Source organism: Glandiceps talaboti, chromosome 15 (genome assembly GCF_964340395.1).
Source record: "Glandiceps talaboti chromosome 15, keGlaTala1.1, whole genome shotgun sequence".
Lineage (NCBI taxonomy): Eukaryota > Metazoa > Hemichordata > Enteropneusta > Spengelidae > Glandiceps > Glandiceps talaboti.
Genome location: NC_135563.1, coordinates 19,397,349 through 19,419,245, shown reverse-complemented (window position 1 = coordinate 19,419,245; position 21,897 = coordinate 19,397,349). Strand labels below are relative to the sequence as shown.

At 34.5% G+C, this 21,897-nt stretch overlaps 1 protein-coding gene across 1 annotated transcript; it reads left to right on the top strand.

The window, feature by feature from the left end:
* Window positions 1-1,366: 1,366 nt before the first annotated feature.
* Window positions 1,367-21,014, top strand: LOC144446961 (casein kinase I-like). The gene is made up of 7 exons (XM_078136824.1): window positions 1,367-1,622; window positions 1,716-1,822; window positions 9,236-9,362; window positions 10,712-10,810; window positions 15,482-15,621; window positions 18,667-18,820; window positions 19,301-21,014. The coding sequence occupies exons 1-7, from the start codon at window positions 1,497-1,499 to the stop codon at window positions 19,562-19,564; spliced, it is 1,017 nt and encodes a 338-aa protein (XP_077992950.1). The 5' UTR covers window positions 1,367-1,496; the 3' UTR covers window positions 19,565-21,014.
* Window positions 21,015-21,897: the final 883 nt, after the last annotated feature.

Sequence of the window (21,897 nt, the reverse complement as noted above, 5' to 3'; positions counted from 1 at the left end):
TATCCTACATGTATAATCCCATAGATGCTACAAATCGTCTTCAGGAAGTTCTATCAAATCGTTCGTACGCCATGTAGAAATATTATCTATTAAAACAGACCTCTATATCATCCGTTTTCACGATTAATATTGCATAGCTACAGAGAGATGTCAGCGTCCAATCACAAAATCGTATTGGTTACACGGACGGGGGACCTCTCGGAGTATTGAAATGCTATATGTTGCTGTTGTGTACCACCTCACCTGATGATACCAGAAAGCGTGCACGAAACTACTAGATTGGGGAACACATTACAACAACATTGAACACATATCAATTGACTAGAGTTGTTGGGATGGGTAGCTCGTAGTTCAGAAAGAAAGAAAGAAAGAAAGAAAGAAAGAAAGAAAGAAAGAAAGAAAGAAAGAAAGAAAGAAAGAAAGAAAGAAAGAAAGAAAGAAAGAAAGAAAGAAAGAAAGAAAGAAAGAAAGAAAGAAAGAAAGGTTAGTAGACATTCTATAATATGTGTTTGTGAAATACATTTCAAACACGTTGGTTTCTGTCTGCCCCTTCTCATTTATCTGCTTAAAGTTACAAGGAATTGAATCTGTATAACAAATATATTGATTAATTTTAGATTATTTTATTTGATGCAGGCATATACCCTCCACCCGCGTGGATGGAGGGTCTATGATGCAGGGACAGTGTAAGTGAAAAAGCTGTGAAACATACGATTGGTTTTCGTCGGAGTTGGTACTAGGCAGGGTCAGCTTGGTTTGAGAATCTTGGAGAATTCATCATTTTCTGAATTTCTATAACTGTGTAAGTAGTATATATGACATACTTTATATGAAGGGTTTATATAGGTCATTGGATAATTTGAATAATTGCATAAACAGTGTGTGTCTCTATAGGCCTATGTTGCAGATAACATTCGACCAGCAACCACATTTAGATGTCATTAACGTCACCGGGAGTGTTGATCTTTGAATACCTGTTGTTACCTTGAAACTGTTCTTTCATATGCAAATGTATTGTTTCGTCTGATGTGGATGCGAATGTCTAGCGCTAGCACTGAGCTGCTCAAGCTCAAAGAGGCTCGTCTGTCCCATTCGATAGTATAGGCTTATACATGTTAGGCCTACCGTTAGTTTGTGCCCTATTTTTAAATTGGTGAAAAAATAAGATTTTATTGTCTTGATAGTAGTGTCATAACCTTTTCCACTTTTAAAACTGTAAAACAAAGGTTTGGTGTTTGTTTTTATTTTGATTGATTGATAGTGTAACAAAGGAGCTTGTAGAGTTTGGGTGGAGACGAGTTTATGTTAATAAGCAGTCACTATGGGAAACGGGCCAGTGCTCCCATCATCCAATGCGCGGTATTGTTCTCAGCAACCAGCAACGTCGGTGAACATTGCAGCAAAGATGACAAGGCAGTGCTAAGGACCGCCAACATACAGCTCCATTTCAGCCCAAATTCACGCTAATTTTATTAATTTTTTGAAACATCAAGATCATGGCAAGTGCCACTAGTTCAAAAGGGGGAGAATTTAACGTCGGGGGAAAGTACAAACTCGTCAGAAAAATCGGCAGCGGATCGTTCGGCGATATATACTTGGGTGTGAACATAACGAATGGCGAGGTGAGTTCCGCTCGTATATCCCTTAATTTTTTCGACCATTATGCTTGCTGAAACTGAATTTTTGAGATCTATTGTACTTTCGTATCGTTACAGGAGGTAGCAGTGAAATTAGAATCACATAAAGCAAGGCATCCACAGTTACTCTACGAAAGTAAACTCTATAAAATTTTGCAAGGTGGCGTTGGGATTCCCCATATTCGGTAAGATCAGTTATGATTTTGCAATATGTGTGGTAGTAATCGGACATACACACACTTTAGGAGTGTCGTAGTGAACCACTTTTTCACTGTTTCACCACATATCAACTATGAATTGACTATACATATCCATATATATATATAATTCACTTCACACGTGTAAGCAATAGAGGAATTTGTGTACCCTAAGCATGGGCTTATGTTGACCTGTAGAAAATGTACTGCTCGCCATATTTGGACTGTGATAGCCCGCCACCTGCCAATGACCATCCCGTTGGACCGTCGATCTAGAACTTGATATGTGTTTTTTGGACTTTTAGACATAATGCTATATTTTAAACGAACCTAACGTATTTTTTGTTGTTATTGATTCGACTGTCACTATTCAAGAAAACACTGCTAAAATCCTAGAGCGAGTGTAACCGTTATAACATTAGAGGGCCTCGTCAGCCAGCTGATCAAATGCTTTGTGTGATTGTGATATACCCTATGACTAGCCTCGCATGATAATTATGGTTGGAAATAGTGTAGTGAAATTAGGATCGCAATATATTTCCTTTTACTCGCACAAAATAACTGTCTCATGGTCATCTTGGTAAATTTGTTTTGAAAATATTACAAACAATTGTAACATGTAACAATCGACGAAGGACAGACGACAGGTTTGTATTTCCTACGTCAGCAGATGGAAAATGAGATGTCCGTTAGGAAATGACAACACAGGGTTGGTCACCATATGCATGACTGGTCTCACAAACCCATAAGTCGTTATAGACTATAACATTTTAATAGTTGTATTTCTTCAAATTATTTTTTGTGATAGCCAAAATATAAAAAATCAAAAAATACAATTTTATCAGAGAGGAAACAATTGTCCAAAATACAGGTCATCTCCCCTAGTGACTGGAAGGAATGAGTCATTATATAGTTTCTTTGTGGGCCTACACCTTTTTAGAAATATTTTAGGAAGAGAGAAAGACAATTAATACAATTTTTTGGCAAATATGAGTGAGACATGCTCAGCTGAACTGAATAGCTACATAGTCATACAGTGGGAGGTAACCATTTCAACAGCTGATTCATCTATATACATAATGATGTATGTATTCAAATATTCAATTCCTAGTGTGAAGCTGTTTGATATAAATTTAGCATGACATTTTTTTCTATTTTGTTATATACACATATACTGGTACATGTATGTCGGATATTTACACCTTGGCATTCGATAATAATAGCACCACCTGTGTTTGTTATATCTTTTTTCTGTGTCTCATTGTTATTACTCCATCAGTACATGTATCTTGTTATATATTCACCTGTTGGAATCTATTAGAATATTTGATAAATATTCATGATTTTTTGCTCAACAACATCCACTTGACTCCTGTGGTAATATATCTAGTAGTACTCTCAAAAATGCTGTGATATACAAATTTTTTTCTGTGACTATATATTTTGATATTACTGTGAGTCATAATATTGTCACGTTGGTTTGAACCATGTTTGATCATATCCTAAGTTTGTCATGTGACTTGATTTTCAATGTCCATGTCTCTTTGTTTTGAAGTACATCTAGTCCTTGAAAGATATGATTTTGATTAGCAATTTGTTGATATGTATGCCTATCATTGCTCCTATTTTGTAATCTTGTTTCACCATGATGCAACAGAGGAGCTTGACGATGTCATTTTGAAAATCCTCCAAATTGTATTTTTTTACTTAGAATGATGAAAGGATTAATATAACAAAATAACAAAGGATTCTGTGGTTAATTGCTGAAGGATGTAAACATTGAAAGATTTTGGTACTGAGGATATTCCTTTTCTACTCTTTTTGCAGAAAAAATGACTTCTTTTTGAAATAGTGTGTATCTGTTAGCAGGTCACCTTAATCATGAAAAAATGAGAAAAAAAGGAAGCAATTAAATTTTTTTACACAATATTATCGGTATTTATTTGTACATCATCTACACGTTTGCTATTATTAATTATGATTATAAAGTACTAGTATTGCAAATTTATTAAAATATTTTGTCCCACATATAACAATTTTGCTAAAATTGCATTAATTTGTTGTCAGTGCAAAAATCGAAAATTAATTTGGAAACAGTTGAATTTGAACTGAATACGCAACAACTTCAGCATTGCATATAATGAGTGTAATGTACCACGTCAGTCTCTGTATGTGTTACAAGATCAAAGCACGATTCTGCGTCATATTCTTCAATGAATAATTAAAATCATGCCAAGTTAGTCCCATGGTAACTGTTTCTACCATGTAAACACCAAAGCATAGAGCACCTGTATTCAATAAAAGACTTGCATCTTTAATGTCATCAATTTTCAGAATCACATGAAATGTGATATTTTGCTTTGCAAGATTGTCAGCTGTATTTGTGGAAATTGTCTGGAAAGTTAGTATGATAAAGAACCACTGCCTCTAGCATTGGCAATGAAACTTATAAACAAAATGATACTGCAATATGCAGTAATTTATTGACCTGTCTGTGTTTCAATGCTAGTCAATAATTTATCTTAACCTCAGCTATTCATAGAGAAAGAGAATTGGGACATGTATCTGTGTTCACACATATTTCATGAAGAGAATATCAAGAAAATCCTTTGATGAGTGTTGTAATAAAGGACTGTTAGTTATTCAGGATGTTGTTTTCCTAACATTTTGACATATCCTGAGTTCACCTCTCATTGTGAGGTCAGTAGACATACATAACACACAGTTCTAGTTAGTCAGGTCTCCATCACAGCATGTCAAGGCTGGTTGTTACTTGACCTTTCCGGTCATGTGACCTTCCTCCTGGCTGGGTCACCAAAATAAATCAATATACTGACCGAATCAGTACACTGACCATCACCCAGAGAGTTATTTTCTAGTTATCATGTACTCATTATAATCTATTTAGGTTGTGTTTGTGTGCTCACATATTCTCAGTTTAGATTCCATGTTTTAGGTTTAGGCTGCATTTTCGTAGATGGTCTGTTTATGTCCAATTACTTTTCACAAGTAGTATTAGTAAGTATGATATTGACTCATGTCATCAGAAGATTCAAGCCATTCTTGAATTCATTCTCCACTGATCAGAATATGTTGGTCATTAATCCAGACAGTATGTGAGAATTAGTAGAGCTTAAGTGTCCCACATCAACTGCAGGTGACATTTTGACCCTGTTTATAATTGACTGCCAGTAAATTGTGAGTGTTTTTCTATTTCTCTAAAAAAGGTGGAAGTTTAAGCATTATAAGTCTCAAATATATTTCAGAATATAAGAAAAGCCAGAAAAAAGAAGAAGAAAACATTAGTGATATTTTGGTCACAATGGATATGTGTTATTTTATGGAAATTAATTCCTGATATTTTTTGTGAGATAAAAGAATGTTGTGTTCTCTGTTTTATTATTATTATATATATAAACGTGATAGTTGTCTTTGGATAACAGTGATGAAATCAAACGTGATCACGTTGTGAGAAACACTGAACCACGTGAACAGTCACGATTAATCCCACAAGTCACCTGCTATTCACATGCATACAGTGAGTAGGTATTCAGTTGTTTGCACCTCTAACAACATGTGATGTCATACATGCTAGGAGCTACATCATGTTTTTGTGTCAGTCAATGGCCTGCCTGTCTGGCTATAAACAAATGTCAAAGGTAACTTGTGGGACTGTAGAAACCATGAATTTTCCAGTTGTTGTTTTTGCAATAGTGTAATCTGTTTTTCTAGTGGAGTTATTGGTAGAATGATAGATATAATTAGTGTGGTTCTAAGTGTAGTGTCAGTGAATATATGTTATGTCAGCTAATGACACACACTTCACATGTCCAAAGACCTATTTTACTTTTAAGGAAATTAACAAAATTTGTAGGTAGTTATTTGAAGCAATTCAAATACATTACTGTAATTGACAGAAAGAGCAGTTTTACATTTTGATGAAAAAAAAACTGAAGGGTCATGCAAAGTTCATCAGTCAAGGCACAACCTAGATCATAATTTAAAAGAAAATAAATTGATACTGGCAGTGCGTGAATGGTATTGCTGTCGTAATATGCATGGTAAAAACTGTGCTTCTTAATAATCAAATAGCCTTGTACAATGTGTCCAGTCACTGCTGCTGGTAATAGATGTTATTGTCCTGAATGTTACAATGTACAACAAAGTCATATGTCTGTAGGTATAATGTTGTGAAGGAGTTCATTTATGTATTGCACAATTATTTGTGAATATACAAATTGCTTTTATGTTTGAAGGTAGAGCTTGTTTGTTCTAGGTTCAATAGATTATGTTAGATTCTTTCATTTATAGCAAACCCCATAAATATATTAAGATATATTCGGTATTGATGTTTGTCAGTGTCCTTATTCAAGTTCAAGTGCAATATTCGCTTCAAGGTGAGGCTAGAGTTGACTGTCAAATTACAGTGGAGATCTTGTACATTTTTGTAAAGTGGACTGGATTATATTTACATGGAATCCCTGTTAGTTAGTGTCTTCACTTATCAAAATAATGTTTTCATGAACTCGGGTAATGTCAAGAAAGGTGTTTGTTACGTTAACAAATTGAAATTTATTCAAGCAGATTTTTACAGCCTGTAAAGTTTTGAATGGCCATGTTTTAAATTTATTAAATGTATTACATTACTTGAAATGTATGATGGTAATAGCAGCATTTGAAAAAAAAAGCAACTGCATATACATGTAATTCAGATTAAGAGTGAGAAATACAACTTTTTTGTCTAATGATTGTTCAATTAGATATTGTTTCCACCATTTTTCTTTGCTCAGCCAAAAAAAATGCATGGCTTGAGAGGTCTTAGGTCATAAACATTTTCTGGCTGAATAAAGAAAAATATCAGGGAATATCATTATTATACCTTCACAAGCATAATCGATGAGGAAGTAATAAAAACAATTGCAATTTTGGGTGTTTTGAGTCATATTTTGAATACAGGAGATTCGATATGATCAATGACTTGAATGAATGGCCAGAGTTTTTATTCAAATGTGTTCAACGTGACTAACACGAGGCACGAGTTGTATTCTTTCTGTCATGCGACTGACACCTGTGTAAGAGGCATACATATTTTTTTTTAAAATCAAAACATACGTATAGGCACGTTTTTCACAATGTGTTATCTGCTTATTATTTTTGTAGTTGTTATAATCTTGCTATCACATACACGCAGTCATTGCACTGAAGTACTAAGTAGGAAAAGCTAGGCTTACAGAGATAAATTCCACCCCCAGTTTTCACATCTCACTTCTTGATATTTACATCACCCTGGATGCACAACTTTACATGGATTAATCATTTGCATCTGCTATATGCTCCTTAATATAAAAAAAATTCAATTATGAGAATCTATATGTATGTGGAAAATTATGATATTGGAACACACTTTGCATGATTTAATTACATTTACATATGTGTGTACATGTTGACACAATAATGACACGACCTTGAGATTTCCAAATGGATACCTGACTGACTTGTAGAGAAGGTTATATTGAATGCAACAATCTACCTCGTTCATATGAAATTAAAACCTGGACAAGACCTTCCAGTAGGCTGTTTCATAGATGTTGTGATGCTATTTGTTGTCAATGCCTTTCCCTTTTGTGGATTAAGGAGACTGGTTGAAAAACAGGTTATAATTTATGACAGCGTTGTATTTGAACTAAGGTAGATCCATACAATATGATTAGTTGTGAGTTCACATACATTGATGTCATAGGCACATATGACTTTGTGTAAAAATGTGAAATGTTATTGAAAATGCCAAGTGACACTGTCCCCCTGATGTTATTTGAAACCCCAAACAGTTATGTACGTTGTAATAATTCATGATTTGAGAGTGTGTGAGATATTGTGTACCTGGCAGAGGATGAATTAACTCCTTGGGGAGAAAAGTACTACTGATATTTAAATGTCAAAAGTTATTATGTTTGATGTTACAAACAAATGTGAAATAGGCAGTTTGTGAAAATATTGAATGTTGTTTATCACCAGATGCACATGTACATGTACATGTACAGGTAGCAACTTATTTCCAAATTATTTCATGATGATACTACAGCCAAGCCAATTAGTGTAATGATTAACAAATGTCATTGGGTTGACCAGCCAAGATGATTTTTATGGTACACAAAAGCCAATTTGCAGTAGTTTGAAAGCACAGTATCCCCATGTGCATTGAGTTGTAAGGTGTTGGTACATGTGTACATCATTTGCATGTATTCTGCTTATACAACACCCACTCAAGGATATATGTAAATACGGATAGCAAAGTTTGCATCCAGTTTACTCCCACCACACGTAGGATTTTCTTAGGAAAACTGGCTATATCTGAAACATTTTTGGGGGTTTGTTTTTTGTTACCTGACTTTACTCTTGATGGTTCATGTATCCTGAAATGTGTGTATGTGTACATGTGTACATGTGTATATGTACATGTATATATGTGTGTGTGTGTCACTGTATGTATGTTACTGTATGTATGTATGTGTGTTACTCTTGATGGTGTACTTAATCGTGAAGTATACTGAATCGTGTGTGTGTGTGTGTGTGTGACTTCAACTGCATACACCTTTTGAAAAATATTTAATCACATGCTATTTTATAGCAAGGTACACAAGTTTACCTTTATAGGAAATTCATTACATGGATATGTCATTGCTTACAACATCAAGATTAATATCGACATTAATATTAAGTCGTACGTAACAAAACTGTCCCAAAAATGCTAAATTTTCAGCCATTCCTCTTGTATCTTCTTAATCTTATACACAGGAATGAATATGAGTTAAATATACTTACATTAGTTGATGTGAAATGTTGTATTCTGGGAAAGTATGTTCATCATCTAACTATTTACCAGCAAAGATATTGTATTTAGAAATTGTCTACAGAAATACACTGTTTGTACATGTACCTGATGGGGTAATATTAATAAAATTCTTTAGTAGCCTAGGGTACCATAGTAGGCTATAGTTGAAGTAAGTACATGGACAAGGATCAAATCAAAAACCAAATATGCCAATAAATTGAAAGATGTGGCTAAAAGTTTATCACATGGGTTCATTATGCATGTCATAATGTGAGGACAATTGTATTTTTCTCTTGTGTATTTAATAACACCAGGTGTTTTCTATGTACTGATAAGCCAGTTCCTTACTAAGTATATGTACAAAAATGTAGGATCTAAAGCATTTAGTTTTCCAGACTTTTGAACTATCGAAATCAAAATGTAGATTATAAATGGTGTTTGATACATGTATGCAATATATCTATAAATACATAAAAAGTGTATTGAGTTATAACTTGTATTGCTGTATTATTCAACATGTAATTTATCATTCATACTCAATGATTCTGAACTTGTTTTCAATATTCTAGGTGGTATGGTCAAGAAAAAGACTACAATGTTCTTGTATTGGACCTTTTAGGTCCCAGTTTAGAAGATCTCTTCAACTTCTGTTCAAGAAGATTCACAATGAAAACAGTTTTAATGCTTGCTGATCAGGTAATGGTGGTGTCCATGTTATCTAAAGTTAAACGTTTTCCAACTTGTTTCACATGTCTCAAGCAAGACACTTGAAGTCATCCAGTAGCACAACACCCCCCCCCCCCCCTCACAATGCTGTTAGACACCTAGGAAAATTTGGGATTCAATTTCCAAAATATTTTTGACTCTGTGAGTTGAAATGTTTGACTGTTAGTATGAACCCAGAGAAATTTAGAAAAAATGAAAATGAAGTTTAACAATTTTACCATATGGAAGAGTTTACAAGAATAGAATATGTACACATGTACATGTAACTATCCAAATGGTGCTTTTTAGTTCTGTTGATTTGATCTAATAACTTGCGCTATTGACCTAAAGTAGGGGCCAATATAATAACACAAGTCTGTTGTTGCTTTCATACATCATAGAGTGCTGTTATGCAAGGACTGAACGTCATTTCAATATTCATGTCAAGTCACTGTGGGACACACAGTTATAGTCCTGCTTCCTGTTATTTGGTATTTATTAAAGTAGTTTCCAGCCAAGATGGGTGATGTCATAGCACCTAATACTGTATTATTCATCTAGTTGTGGGTAACAAAGTTAAAGTGGTTGTAAAGCCTAAGGCCAGTTGCTATGAAAAAGTCAGATTGTGGTGTAGTCTGACCTCTAGCAACCTCACTGATAAAAACATCTTTGTTGTCCTGATGCAGACAGCTGGCATGTTGCCTTCAAATCCTGCTATTTAGAAGGAGCTTTCTAAAAGTACAAATAACTAGACAGTGAGGCATATATAGACAACTAGTTAGTGAAACATTTACAAGAAACATGTATAATCATAGGTGATAGTACGATAATGTAATTTGAATAAAAAATGTCTTCAGGTGAAAATTATGTTTGGATGTGTCCAGTGAAAAAAATTGTCATCGTCGCTTTGTGTTAGAAGGTATAATAAGCTTTAATTCATAGATGAATTCATTAATTCACTATTATCAGTGTTGATTGAGGGAGGGAGGGGGGGGGGGTCTGTACACTATCAGTGTTTCTACTAAGGGGGAGGGGGTTGTGGCAAAATTACACAGATTTCCATATGTTGTGCCATGATTTGTTTGATGCAGTTTTTACATGCTTTAGTAGTGGCCTTTAAAAATACATTGTGTATGCAAAAGCACTATTTTTTGTGCCCACTCATACTAGTTTATATGCACAGTAAGTGTGGTATGAGTGTATGCCTTGGCTGATAAGAGAAGAACGTCCTTGGAAAACATGATAAGAGGACATTGCCTTTTGAACAAATATACCACTCATCCCATTGTGTTGTCCTGTTCTAAATATTGACTACATCCTCTCTTTGTTTCTCTCTGTAGATGATCAGTCGCATAGAGTATGTCCATAATAAGAATTTCATCCATAGAGATATCAAGCCAGATAACTTCCTGATGGGTATTGGAAGACATTGTAATCAGGTGAGAAGTCAAAATAAATAAATTGATATTAAAGGTGACAACACTAGACAGTATTCATTTCATTTCACTTGCTTGTCCTTGTTGCACAATATATTCACTGTGAAGAGTAACAGATTACAAGACTCAATATAATGAACCAACATTGAGTTGAAATGATTAAAAATAAAGTTGTCCCTTTTCATCACTCACATTGGAAAGGATAGGAAATACAATCATTGAACTCATAGATGTGAGCAATGCCATACATCTTGAATGTACACCACTTGTCAAGGAGAACGATTGATAGTGGAATCATTGTGTCCTTCCAAATGCAACTTGGGAACTTGTGCTAAGGTCAACATCACACTCACTCACTCACGGACATACAAGTATGTATTCGTGCACAGATATATGCACACACATGATATAGTAGCACACCACATTAATATCATCCAAGGACAGACAGACAGACAGACAGACACAGTCACACACACACACACACACACACACACACACACACACACATTGACACACGTATCTACAGGATGTCTTAATTAATTCTGTTTGTATCACATAAAATGTCTCATCTGTGAGAAAGTTTTGTTACATGTATAATTATATTCAAGGACTGACAATGAGAGGTAATTAATTGCAACAATGCAAAGCATACATATGATAATTAGATGGATTTAATAAGTGAAATGTTACAAAGGGTATTGTTCATGTGCTATTTTACTATCGTTTTAAAAAAAATACACACACAAAAAGACACATTGATATCTTAGACAATTGTGGGTGTTCCACAGGTATTTTAGCTTATGGCAGACATATTTACACAACAAAATAAGAGTCAAATGTCTGTCAAATTTTGTGTACTCTATGTCTGTCAAATTGTGTGTACTCTATTATTTTTGGCTAGATTAAATTTAAATATGTACAATGACATCTAAAATGGCAAGAGTTACTTCATGGGTTTCTTGATATGCAGATTGGTTGTAATGGTGAGAATACCAGCAACCCCTGTTCACTCTAAATGAGAGACAAATATTCTGTCATGGGTCAAAATGGTGAAAACCATGTTTTTTCACCACATAGTGAAGGATAGGGGAACACCAAATTTTGGTGCGTCACAAGACATTGCTAGTGAGTGGCACATCAAATTGTAGAGGGCACATGGCCAACATTTGAGAACAGAGTGTTTGTTTGACAGTTGTATTCATAAGTCAAAATTAACGATGACTCTCCAATTACTTCATTTCTTTTTACTGTAATGTCTCGGTAGAATGTATAGTTGTAGGTATTTCTCCATTTATGATGTAGCTATTGATTTATCCTTGAAACAGACAATCTATTGTAAGAAGTCTAATCTACATACAATGTAAGATTTAGTGAATTAACATGTCAAAGGGCATGTATTTGAGATTCTTAATACCAAAATACATATATGTAAGTTGTCTGAATCAAGTAAAGCTTTGTAAATGTAAAATTTGTGAAGGTTGTTTTCTTTGGCAACCCATTGTTTGAATTCTAGACACTCTGATGTGTTTACATGTCCTTCGTAAAACTTAAAAGGAGATATCTTAGGCCAAGTTCAATGATAGGTCTGTCTGAGCAGGGATGTATTAGTGATATTCTCAGTAATAATACATCTATGGTCTGAGAATAGACCTTCCACCAATGGAGGGTCTATGGTCTGAGTTAGCGATGACCAAGTAGCCAGAAACGTGCCATGTTCACTCTCACTCTGAGGAATTGTGAAGCTAATTTAGGAAGTTCACTGTTCACTCTTAATTTTGACTCTCCTCTCAACTCACAAGAAGACGTAGTCAAACTTAATGAAGCTAAGATCCTTCAGCTATTATCAAGCGTGATGATCAAGTTTCTGGGCTATGGCCAAAGGTGAAAGTCTGTAGTCTAAAAGTTGATAAATATTGTTGGTGCACCTTAAAGATGCTGGGTAAAACATTCAACATGATAACTAAATTTTGGTGTGAATAATGCATCTCACAACCATTTTGTCAATTTGATCGTGTATTCTTATATCCCTGAACCATAATGATGTTGGTAATGTCGCTAGTCTTCGTCACGTATCTAAGTGTTTGAAATGAACTACAGCCCACAGGTACAAATGTATGATACACAACACATACATGTACAATGGGCCCAGTGTTCCTTAGTGGTGCCATATTGTGAAACTGAATTGATTCATATGATGTGTACTGTAGATGTGCACCATTAAATTCATTGATGTGCTTATTCTATTCAATATAATCATTATATTGAATAGAATAAGCACATCAATGATCAAATCAAGTCCAAGTTGTTATCTGTTCAGACCTTTATCTGTCATGGTAAAAGGGCTTGTGAAATCCAAAGTTGAAGGATTGTGTATGGCTGAGGCTTTGTTTAGACTTTAGACATAGCTAATAATAAGGAATTGATGTATGTATTAGTCTGTCATGAAAAGTAAACAGTCATGTTGAATCATATATATATATATGTATATATATAGTGTGTACATTCAGGGAAGGGACTCATAATAGGTAGTTTCATTTATTTGATATTATTTTTCACACTCTGTCTACAATGGAAGGTTATAGATTATGAGATCACCTAAAACACCATCAATCCCACATTAAGTAGTACCCGCCAGCTTGCTTATAATACACATATATCAGTAGTTATATGGATGTCTACAGATGTTAAATAAGATGAAAATACTGTACAAAAAATTCACCTTTAGAAGAAAAGAAGAAATATCAATGTTTAAGTGACTATTGTTCATTAACTGTCATGTCATCATGTAATTTTAAATGAATGCATAAAAAATGAGTTAGATATCTGCAGTCTGTTAGAACTTTCACCATGGTCGTTGTTGTTTGCTAAATAATTTAATATAGGGTATTTGGGTAAATCCTGTTCTGTACCTGTAACCACTATATGTGTATTCATGATTCATGTGTACATGTATTTTATTGTCATGTTTTAAGTGAAGATTATACTATTGTACAGGTTTTTCAAGGCAACAGAATAGAGAATAGCAAAAAACACGTTTATGACATGTATTTGGGTAAAAAAACATTGAAAGGTAGCATGTTTTGAGGTCATGGCTTGCAGACTATATAGTTTGCCATCCTGATTATGTTTCTCGTCTTAATTCCCTGCAAGGTATAGAGTAATTTGTCTGATAATACATATAGACAAGGGGTGATATAGGTCTGGCTGTATGGTTACAGACATGGCCACCAGACATAGAGAGTACATTTACAATGACATGCCAATCAACTCTAACTGTACATGTAGGATGCAGCTAATTCAAATAAGGGTGGGACCTAGTTAGTCTCTCAACAGGAAAGACTCAAAGAGATCATGACAATAGTAACAATATCACTGCCTTTGTCTTCATTTCTACTAAACCTATGAATAATATGTCCCTGTGCGTATTATTGCATTGGATTAGTAAAAATGTCTAGCTGAGGTCATCCAATACAGGCTATGTTGTTGGATCTGTGAATACTGTCCTGTCACATAATCCGTGATAATATTCAAAGATCCAACAACATGACCTGTAATGAAAGGCTGATCAATATGGTTATTGAGTTCAGACTTTGAAATTCAACAGGTTAGTGTACATTTGTACCTGACTCACACCTAGTCTTGTTATTGTAACCTATCTGATCAGTGACTCTACAGAGGGTCAAGGTAAAATAAATTTTGGGTTGACATGACCTGCCATTCAAAATGTAGAATCAGTCTGACAAAAAGAAACAAAGAAATAGTTAGGTTGCTATAGAGTCTAGTGTTACATTCATGGAGAAAGTAAACACACAGGTTTATAAAAAGTGTTCATAATATTGATAATATCAGGAATTTAAAACCAACTTAAGGATTTCTGTCCTTGTTACTATAAATGGTACATAAAAGAAGTTGATTTGTAAAGTGCAAATTATATAGAATACCCTGATAGTCGTGTAATGTTTGCCCATTTTGTAGTGAGTGCATAATATCAGACTGTCTAGTCTATGTTCTCATGCTTGTACCAAGACAAAGAAGCCGCCATTTTGAAAAGACTCAGACCTAACAGTCATTGGTGTTATATCATAAAACTTGCACTTATCTGTTATGACATGTACATGCTGTTCTTTTAAGGACTTTATACAGACATGCAAAATGATATATGCAAGTGTAAGGACAATGAGTTCAGTAGTACTGCCATGAGTCGAGTAAGAGTAATTGTCCCACTAATGGAAGCGTGTTCTACCATTATTCCAGACAAATGTGGTATAGTTACAAGGTGTACCTCACAAACTGGATGCAATTGTTTGACATTAAAAGCAACCGTCTCTGCCAATGTTGTCATATGATATGTCACATGTTTGGTTTCTAAGACTTTAGCTTACCCAAATAAGAATGTTTTGAGTCAGCCGTACCCCATGAATGAGAGAGTGGTCAGTTGCTTGTCGGGTACAAAAGAATATTTGGAGAGAGTACATGTGTTACTCAAGCTGTGAACTTTGGCCTCAGACAACCATACACATGTATGGTCTGAGATTTCATTAATTGTCATTTCTATTTCTCATGCAGACACCAACGACTTTAGTTTTAGATAAAACGTAGCAAAAAAGGCACACACAAACGATTGTCGACAGTCTAACTGTATTCCTGATGTCATGATTTCTTATTTATCAACAGCTTTTCTTGATTGACTTTGGTCTGGCAAAGAAATTCCGTGACAGTCGTACAAGGCAACACATACCGTATCGTGAAGATAAAAACCTGACTGGTACAGCCAGATATGCCAGCATTAATGCACATCTGGGTATTGAACAGAGGTGAGTTTTTGTACCTATTCACTTCAAATATATACTTTCATCACATCACATCTCACAGATTGATTCAACATCTACATGCAGAGATTATGTAGATGTAAATTATATTTAAATAAATTAAAAAAATGAGCAAAATGTATTAAATGCTATGAGGACAAAAAAAAATCAGTTGAAAATGTTGTTAGTTTTGAAGCTTATCTGGTATTGTGGGGCCTGTAACCCAAAGTATGCAACTCATTCTTTTGATTGAATTACATGTAGCCTGTTTTGTAGCAATCATACATGCAATTATCAATAACGCACAGTATATTATAAAATTAAAGGAATTTCATAGCAGTGACCACATGTTTACAAATTAGGAGATTCCAGTTTTATGAGTATATGTATCATGCTGTAGAACATGACAGTGTTAATTGTTGGTTAGGGATTTCAATATATGGCATTTTGAGTCTCAACACACTGCAGTATATCAAGAATTAACCACATTTCTACATTGATGTGATATTGAATAATTTAGTCATATTGATACAAATGTGGTTTATACCAACTGTATATAAATAAATGACTTATTAATCAATCATTGTACTGTATTGGAGATACCACATGTAAAGGCATATGGATTTTGAAATCTTTATTCTGAGTTTGTGTTCATTCAATCACATTGTTTACAATATATCCCACCCTGCATTTCCAAGAAATGATAACACCATAAATTTAAGGTGTCAATAAGTATTAATTTACTTGACGTACAAGTACTATAAACCTTTGTTAGTGTTTACTACAATAAAATAATTGCTGCTAGTTGTAGTAAGGCTAATTTCCACCAAAATACTGTCATGTTTATTACAACAATTAATAGTTTATGATATGAGACATTCTTGACAGAATATACAACATCTGAAAGGAATTGTTATAAAACTGACTATCATGGTCGTCAGGTTGGTGCTATCGTTTAGTGTCACAAATTATATCTGATGTTGACAACATCAGATATAATTATTTAGTATGTTTACTATAATGCATGTATGTTACAAATCCCTAAGGGATTGCAAATGGTTATAATAATACAATTATTGAAAACACATAGAGTGAATTAAAAATATTGTTAAAAGAACTGTTTTACAGTGTACTAGTCACAGGTAAAAAGAAGGAAAATGAATTATGCTAAACTTGTATTCAGACATAATTTTGATGAGCACTAGGACTCCTTAAATGTTGGATTAGGGTCAAAGTTTGGATTGAGAAAAACAGGACTATTTTGTATTGTACAAATACACAAAAGAACGGCCGGTGTAATCCTTATGGTGTTATTGATAACGTAATACTAATACTAGAACCTGGGATTGAATCATGGGTCTTTATAAGTATACAGTTAGCCACAATACATTGAGATGTGTTGTTGCATGTGTGAAATTTATGTTGAGGAGTATTAAAGACTCTTTCTACACCCACTATTGATATCTCATATCTGTTAACATTGATTAGAGTTCATTTTGTATATGAAAGTTGAAGTTAGGTGTCAGACTGCTACAGATACATGTACTTGTAAATGGAGATATAAGTCTTCACACCAATTTGATTGTCAATATATCCAACCTTATTGAAAGCATTTCATTGTGTCTAAAAAAAAATATTGAAAAGGAAAGTAAGAGTTGTTTGTAACAAAACCGGTAAATTGCAATCTTCTTTTCATAATAATTTGATTATTGATACTTTGTAATTCCTGAAGATGGTGTAGTGAAGTTGAAAGAAAACTGTGTCATTTGTCTATGCAATAAGGATGATATTCAGCTCTGTATAAATCAATAATGAGTTGAAATAAACTGTTTCAGACTGTTTTAACCTTGAAAGAGGTCAACATTTTTTTGGGATGAAAAAAATTAGAATGAAATTTTAAAGAGGCGCTTGAAGCAAATTTTCCACTAGCATCTTGTTAACCAGTAAGGTGAATCAAAACGAGGACAAGTAGTGTTTCATTAAAAACAGTCTTACATGTATGTAGGCTTGGTAATAGCATCTCAGCCCAGCTGAAACATCATTTCAATGAAAAGATCATGGTTTAGTAGAAGGTGAGGCTAAGTAAACAAAAAAAGCTGCAATTTAAGGAATGAGATCAAGAAAAACAAGTATGCAGTTCTCCCCAGGTCATTCATTATTCTTGTGTAATGGGTTCCACATCAGTACTTCTCAGCAACTAAACAGATAAATTTATGAAAGAAAAACATTATCTTGTTATGTAAATACATATTTATAACATCTATTGCTCTGAGGGAATGTATAAAATAATTGATACATTCATTTAAAACTGCACTGTATGTTGATGTGTAATTCTTAAATACACATATACATGTTCTAAGAAATCATGTAAATCCCTACAAGGGTGAGACAAGTCAGTACTTAATCCTTTTTCTCCCTAGGGGGTATTTGTTTGTACACAACTAAGTACAAGCTGGGAGAAAGAGGATTAACCTATTTTAAAACATAAACTAAATTTTTGTGTTGTTCTTTCTCCTGATATTCTACCACTTATGATATGAAATTTGGTTTACCGGGCTCACAATTTGTAGTAGTCCAGAGCATATAGACTTCTAAACATCATATCTAGACAACCAAATGTATAGGTGGTAGTCTAGTGTTAATATTGAAATCAATGGGGAAAAAAACATTTTCTAGCTGAAACAGTTCACTTGGCTACCATGCCTATGCTTTAATTTGAGCTGCAATTTTTCCCAGTTATTTGTAGTCAAGTCACGCCCAAATGTTAAGACATGTTGTGCAACATTGGAGTTAGAAGTTGACAATTGTATATGACATTCTCATTTATCTTGTGATGTGTCATCTTGGATGCAGGCATGTAGATAATTGCATACTGTGGTGTTAAAGCTGCATCAAATATGTTAGAAAATAGTATGTGCATGTAAAAACACATGCAACCTTGGACTTCCAATCATTAGATTTCCATGTGTATATTCAAATGGTTGATAGATGTACATGTAGCAGAGAGTGTGTTATTTTAGTACTGATTTGTTGTATGTATTTTTTTTGTAGTCGGCGTGATGACATGGAGTCATTGGGCTATGTCTTGATGTACTTCAACAGGACAAGTCTACCTTGGCAGGGACTCAAGGCTGCCACAAAGAAACAGAAGTATGAGAAAATTAGTGAAAAGAAAATGTCTACGCCAGTAGAAGTGCTTTGTAAGGTGAGATGATAGAGGATTATTTGTTGGAAGGAAAATTAAATATGGATAAACATGAAGAGAAACCTCATACACATGCAATTTACAGTAAAAATGATACATAATCACTCAAGGGAATATAACCTTGCAGAATTTATTTTTCATTACTGTTCGAGAGACACTACTTTGTAAGGAATGGGTTGTGTGTGTGTGTGGATGTGTGTGTGTGTGTGTTCATTCACCTGTCTCTGATCATGTGTATGTGCATACCTGCCCAGTCGTATATCGCTTGCCATTTCACAGACTGGTATTAAAGCAGGCATCATATGATCTTGTCAAATTTACACATTGATTTTTATCATTGAGCAGTTAAATGCTTTGGAAGTTGGTAGATTTTTGTTTCATATGACTTGATAGATTCCAGTAGGTGTATTGCACAGGTCAAGTTAGTGCCAAATAAACGATGTTATCTTTTACTAAACCGATTTATGTTTTACTTTGTAGGGTTTCCCAGCAGAATTTGCCATGTATCTGAACTATTGCCGTGGACTGCGATTTGAAGAAGCCCCTGACTACATGTATCTACGCCAGCTGTTCCGAATTCTCTTCCGCACCCTTAATCACCAGTATGACTACACATTTGACTGGACAATGTTGAAACAGAAAGCAGCACAGCAATCATCAACAAACCCAAGCACCAACCCAGTTGCAACCCCAACAACAGGCAACAAACACACAGACAGCAAAGCGAAGAGTAGTCGACGCTGACTGTCAAAGAAAAGAAAACTTGAGAACTGAAACTGGTAAAAAACTTTGCCCCATGAAAACATCACCCTCACTGATGTCCCCAACAGAAGGACAAAACAACGTCGAATACATGTGTAAAATAACATTGACTTACACGGGGCACATGATATATAACCATGTTCTGTGTTACATCGATTCTCTAGTTTTCTTAGACCAACTATACTGTGTATAACAGCATCTGGATGCCCACACTCAGTTTGCTGTTTCAGTCAACTTGTGTATACTGTACATTTCTATTTGTAGACTAGTCTGGTAACTTTAGCCTTTTGTATTCTTTTAGTGTATTCAACATTGTGTGTCATACAATAGAAGTAGTGGCAAGGGAGTCTAGAGGGGAAGGGGAGAGGGAGAGGGGGATTCAAGGGTATGGGAAAACATTGGGTATGGATGGGTGGGTATCGATCTTTGTTCCCATAGACCTTTTATTCAACAAATGAAAATGTACACTTGGTGATTACTTTCAAACTGTTTTTGTCTATCTTTGTGATATGAGATTTTGTGAGTCAGCCATGAAAGGCAAGTGAACCAATTTCAAATTTGAGAATGAATGGATATGTAGTGATATATCATTATGTTGGCATTTATTGCCAGACCTGTGTTTTATTCACAAATCTGAAGCTCTGAGAGAAGCACGCATTGTCAGTCTTTACTATATGAACTTTTAGCTGTGTAGAGTACAGCACATATTAAAGAAAATGCTGTGTCACTTATTTACATTTTCCAGTCTCTCTGCCTGCTGGTTTCACCAGTCAGTATAAAGCTTACCCTCCCTTGTAAAAATAAATGGTTTCTCCCAATACAGAAAGACAATGTGGGAATATTCCAACACACCAACAATAACAGGTTCTCCCCAGAGCATCATAGAGTAGTGGGTTCCACAGTATATATATATTTACATAACAATATTACATGTGTTATGTAAATTCCCTACAGCTCATTATTTTCTGGAGAGAACCAAGAGCAGGGAGGAGTGAAGACAGATAAAGCGGTGACTCTAGTAAAAGTCATCACCATCTAATATATATACAGCACATCATTGTAGATGTTTTAATGTCAGCAAGTTGAATCATTTTCTATTCCAGAACCATGGAGATTTTGAAGAAAACAATTTAAAAGTGGATATATAGTTTGAGGATTGATTTTTTTTTTGAGATACACAATGTATGTACAGACTAGAATATTATAGTAACAGTTACAGATCTGTGTGATTGTTTTCTTTTCTCCAATTTTTTTTTCATGACTGTTTTGTTATTATTACATGTACATGGATCTGTTGTTTTGTTTTCCTTCATTTTTCTTCCTGTGTAGTTGAGAAGAAACATTGTTTATGATATACAGAGAGTGGTTGTCAACTTCTGATTGATTTTATGATTCCGATATAGAGTTGAGAATTAAATGTACTAAGATTGTCTTGTTAATAAAACTGGCATCATTGTATTATGTACAAGTGTATGTGAAACTGTGTGTGTGGTATGATTACTTCTATCTCCTGAGATTACACCTCTCCTTGTATGCTTGTATGGTAATGAATGTCACAAGGCCATAAACTACATAGTTTCTGTAACTCTACATAATCACTCCCTCAATATAGGGTTTCAGGCTTTAAAGAGGAAGAAAGGTGAGGTGGTGATGATGTCATTTTAACTACCACTACATCACACGCCGGGCCTGTGCAAGGACAGCATTTTGATGACCCAACTGTACAATTTTTATCATGCTAGGGAGTTGGGTTATGCAAGAGTTGGGTTGAGACCCTCTAACATAGACAGATTCTGTATCTTTCGCTGACTTTGAATGGTTTACTCTACTTATGTCTATTAAAATCAACAGAATACAGTTTATTGTACTATAATAAGGTATTATAACAAACAATGTTATATTATAGTAATTGAAATTGGGGTCAGGACTTTTGTGATGGGTGTCAACAGAAATTGATCAAATATATACTAAAATGTACCTATAGAGGGTGCTATACTAACACCACACATTTATTAGTCTTTGTTTTTTCGCGTGTCTCGTATATTGTTCGTATGAAAACAGGCACTGAACCACAAGCAATAAATAAGAAATGACACTTTTTTTAAAATTGAAAACTTTCCCATATACAGGTAAGAGTTCAACATTTATTTTTAAAAAAGTGATGACAAATGGCCCATAGTCAGTGGTAGCCATTTTGAGATATTTTGATTCACATTCATGTTCAGAAATACTCTCTTCACAAGAAGAATATCTGTATCTTCCTTGGTAAAAGCCCTACAAATTACTCAGACTTTGAATTGATACAGGAGTGCTGA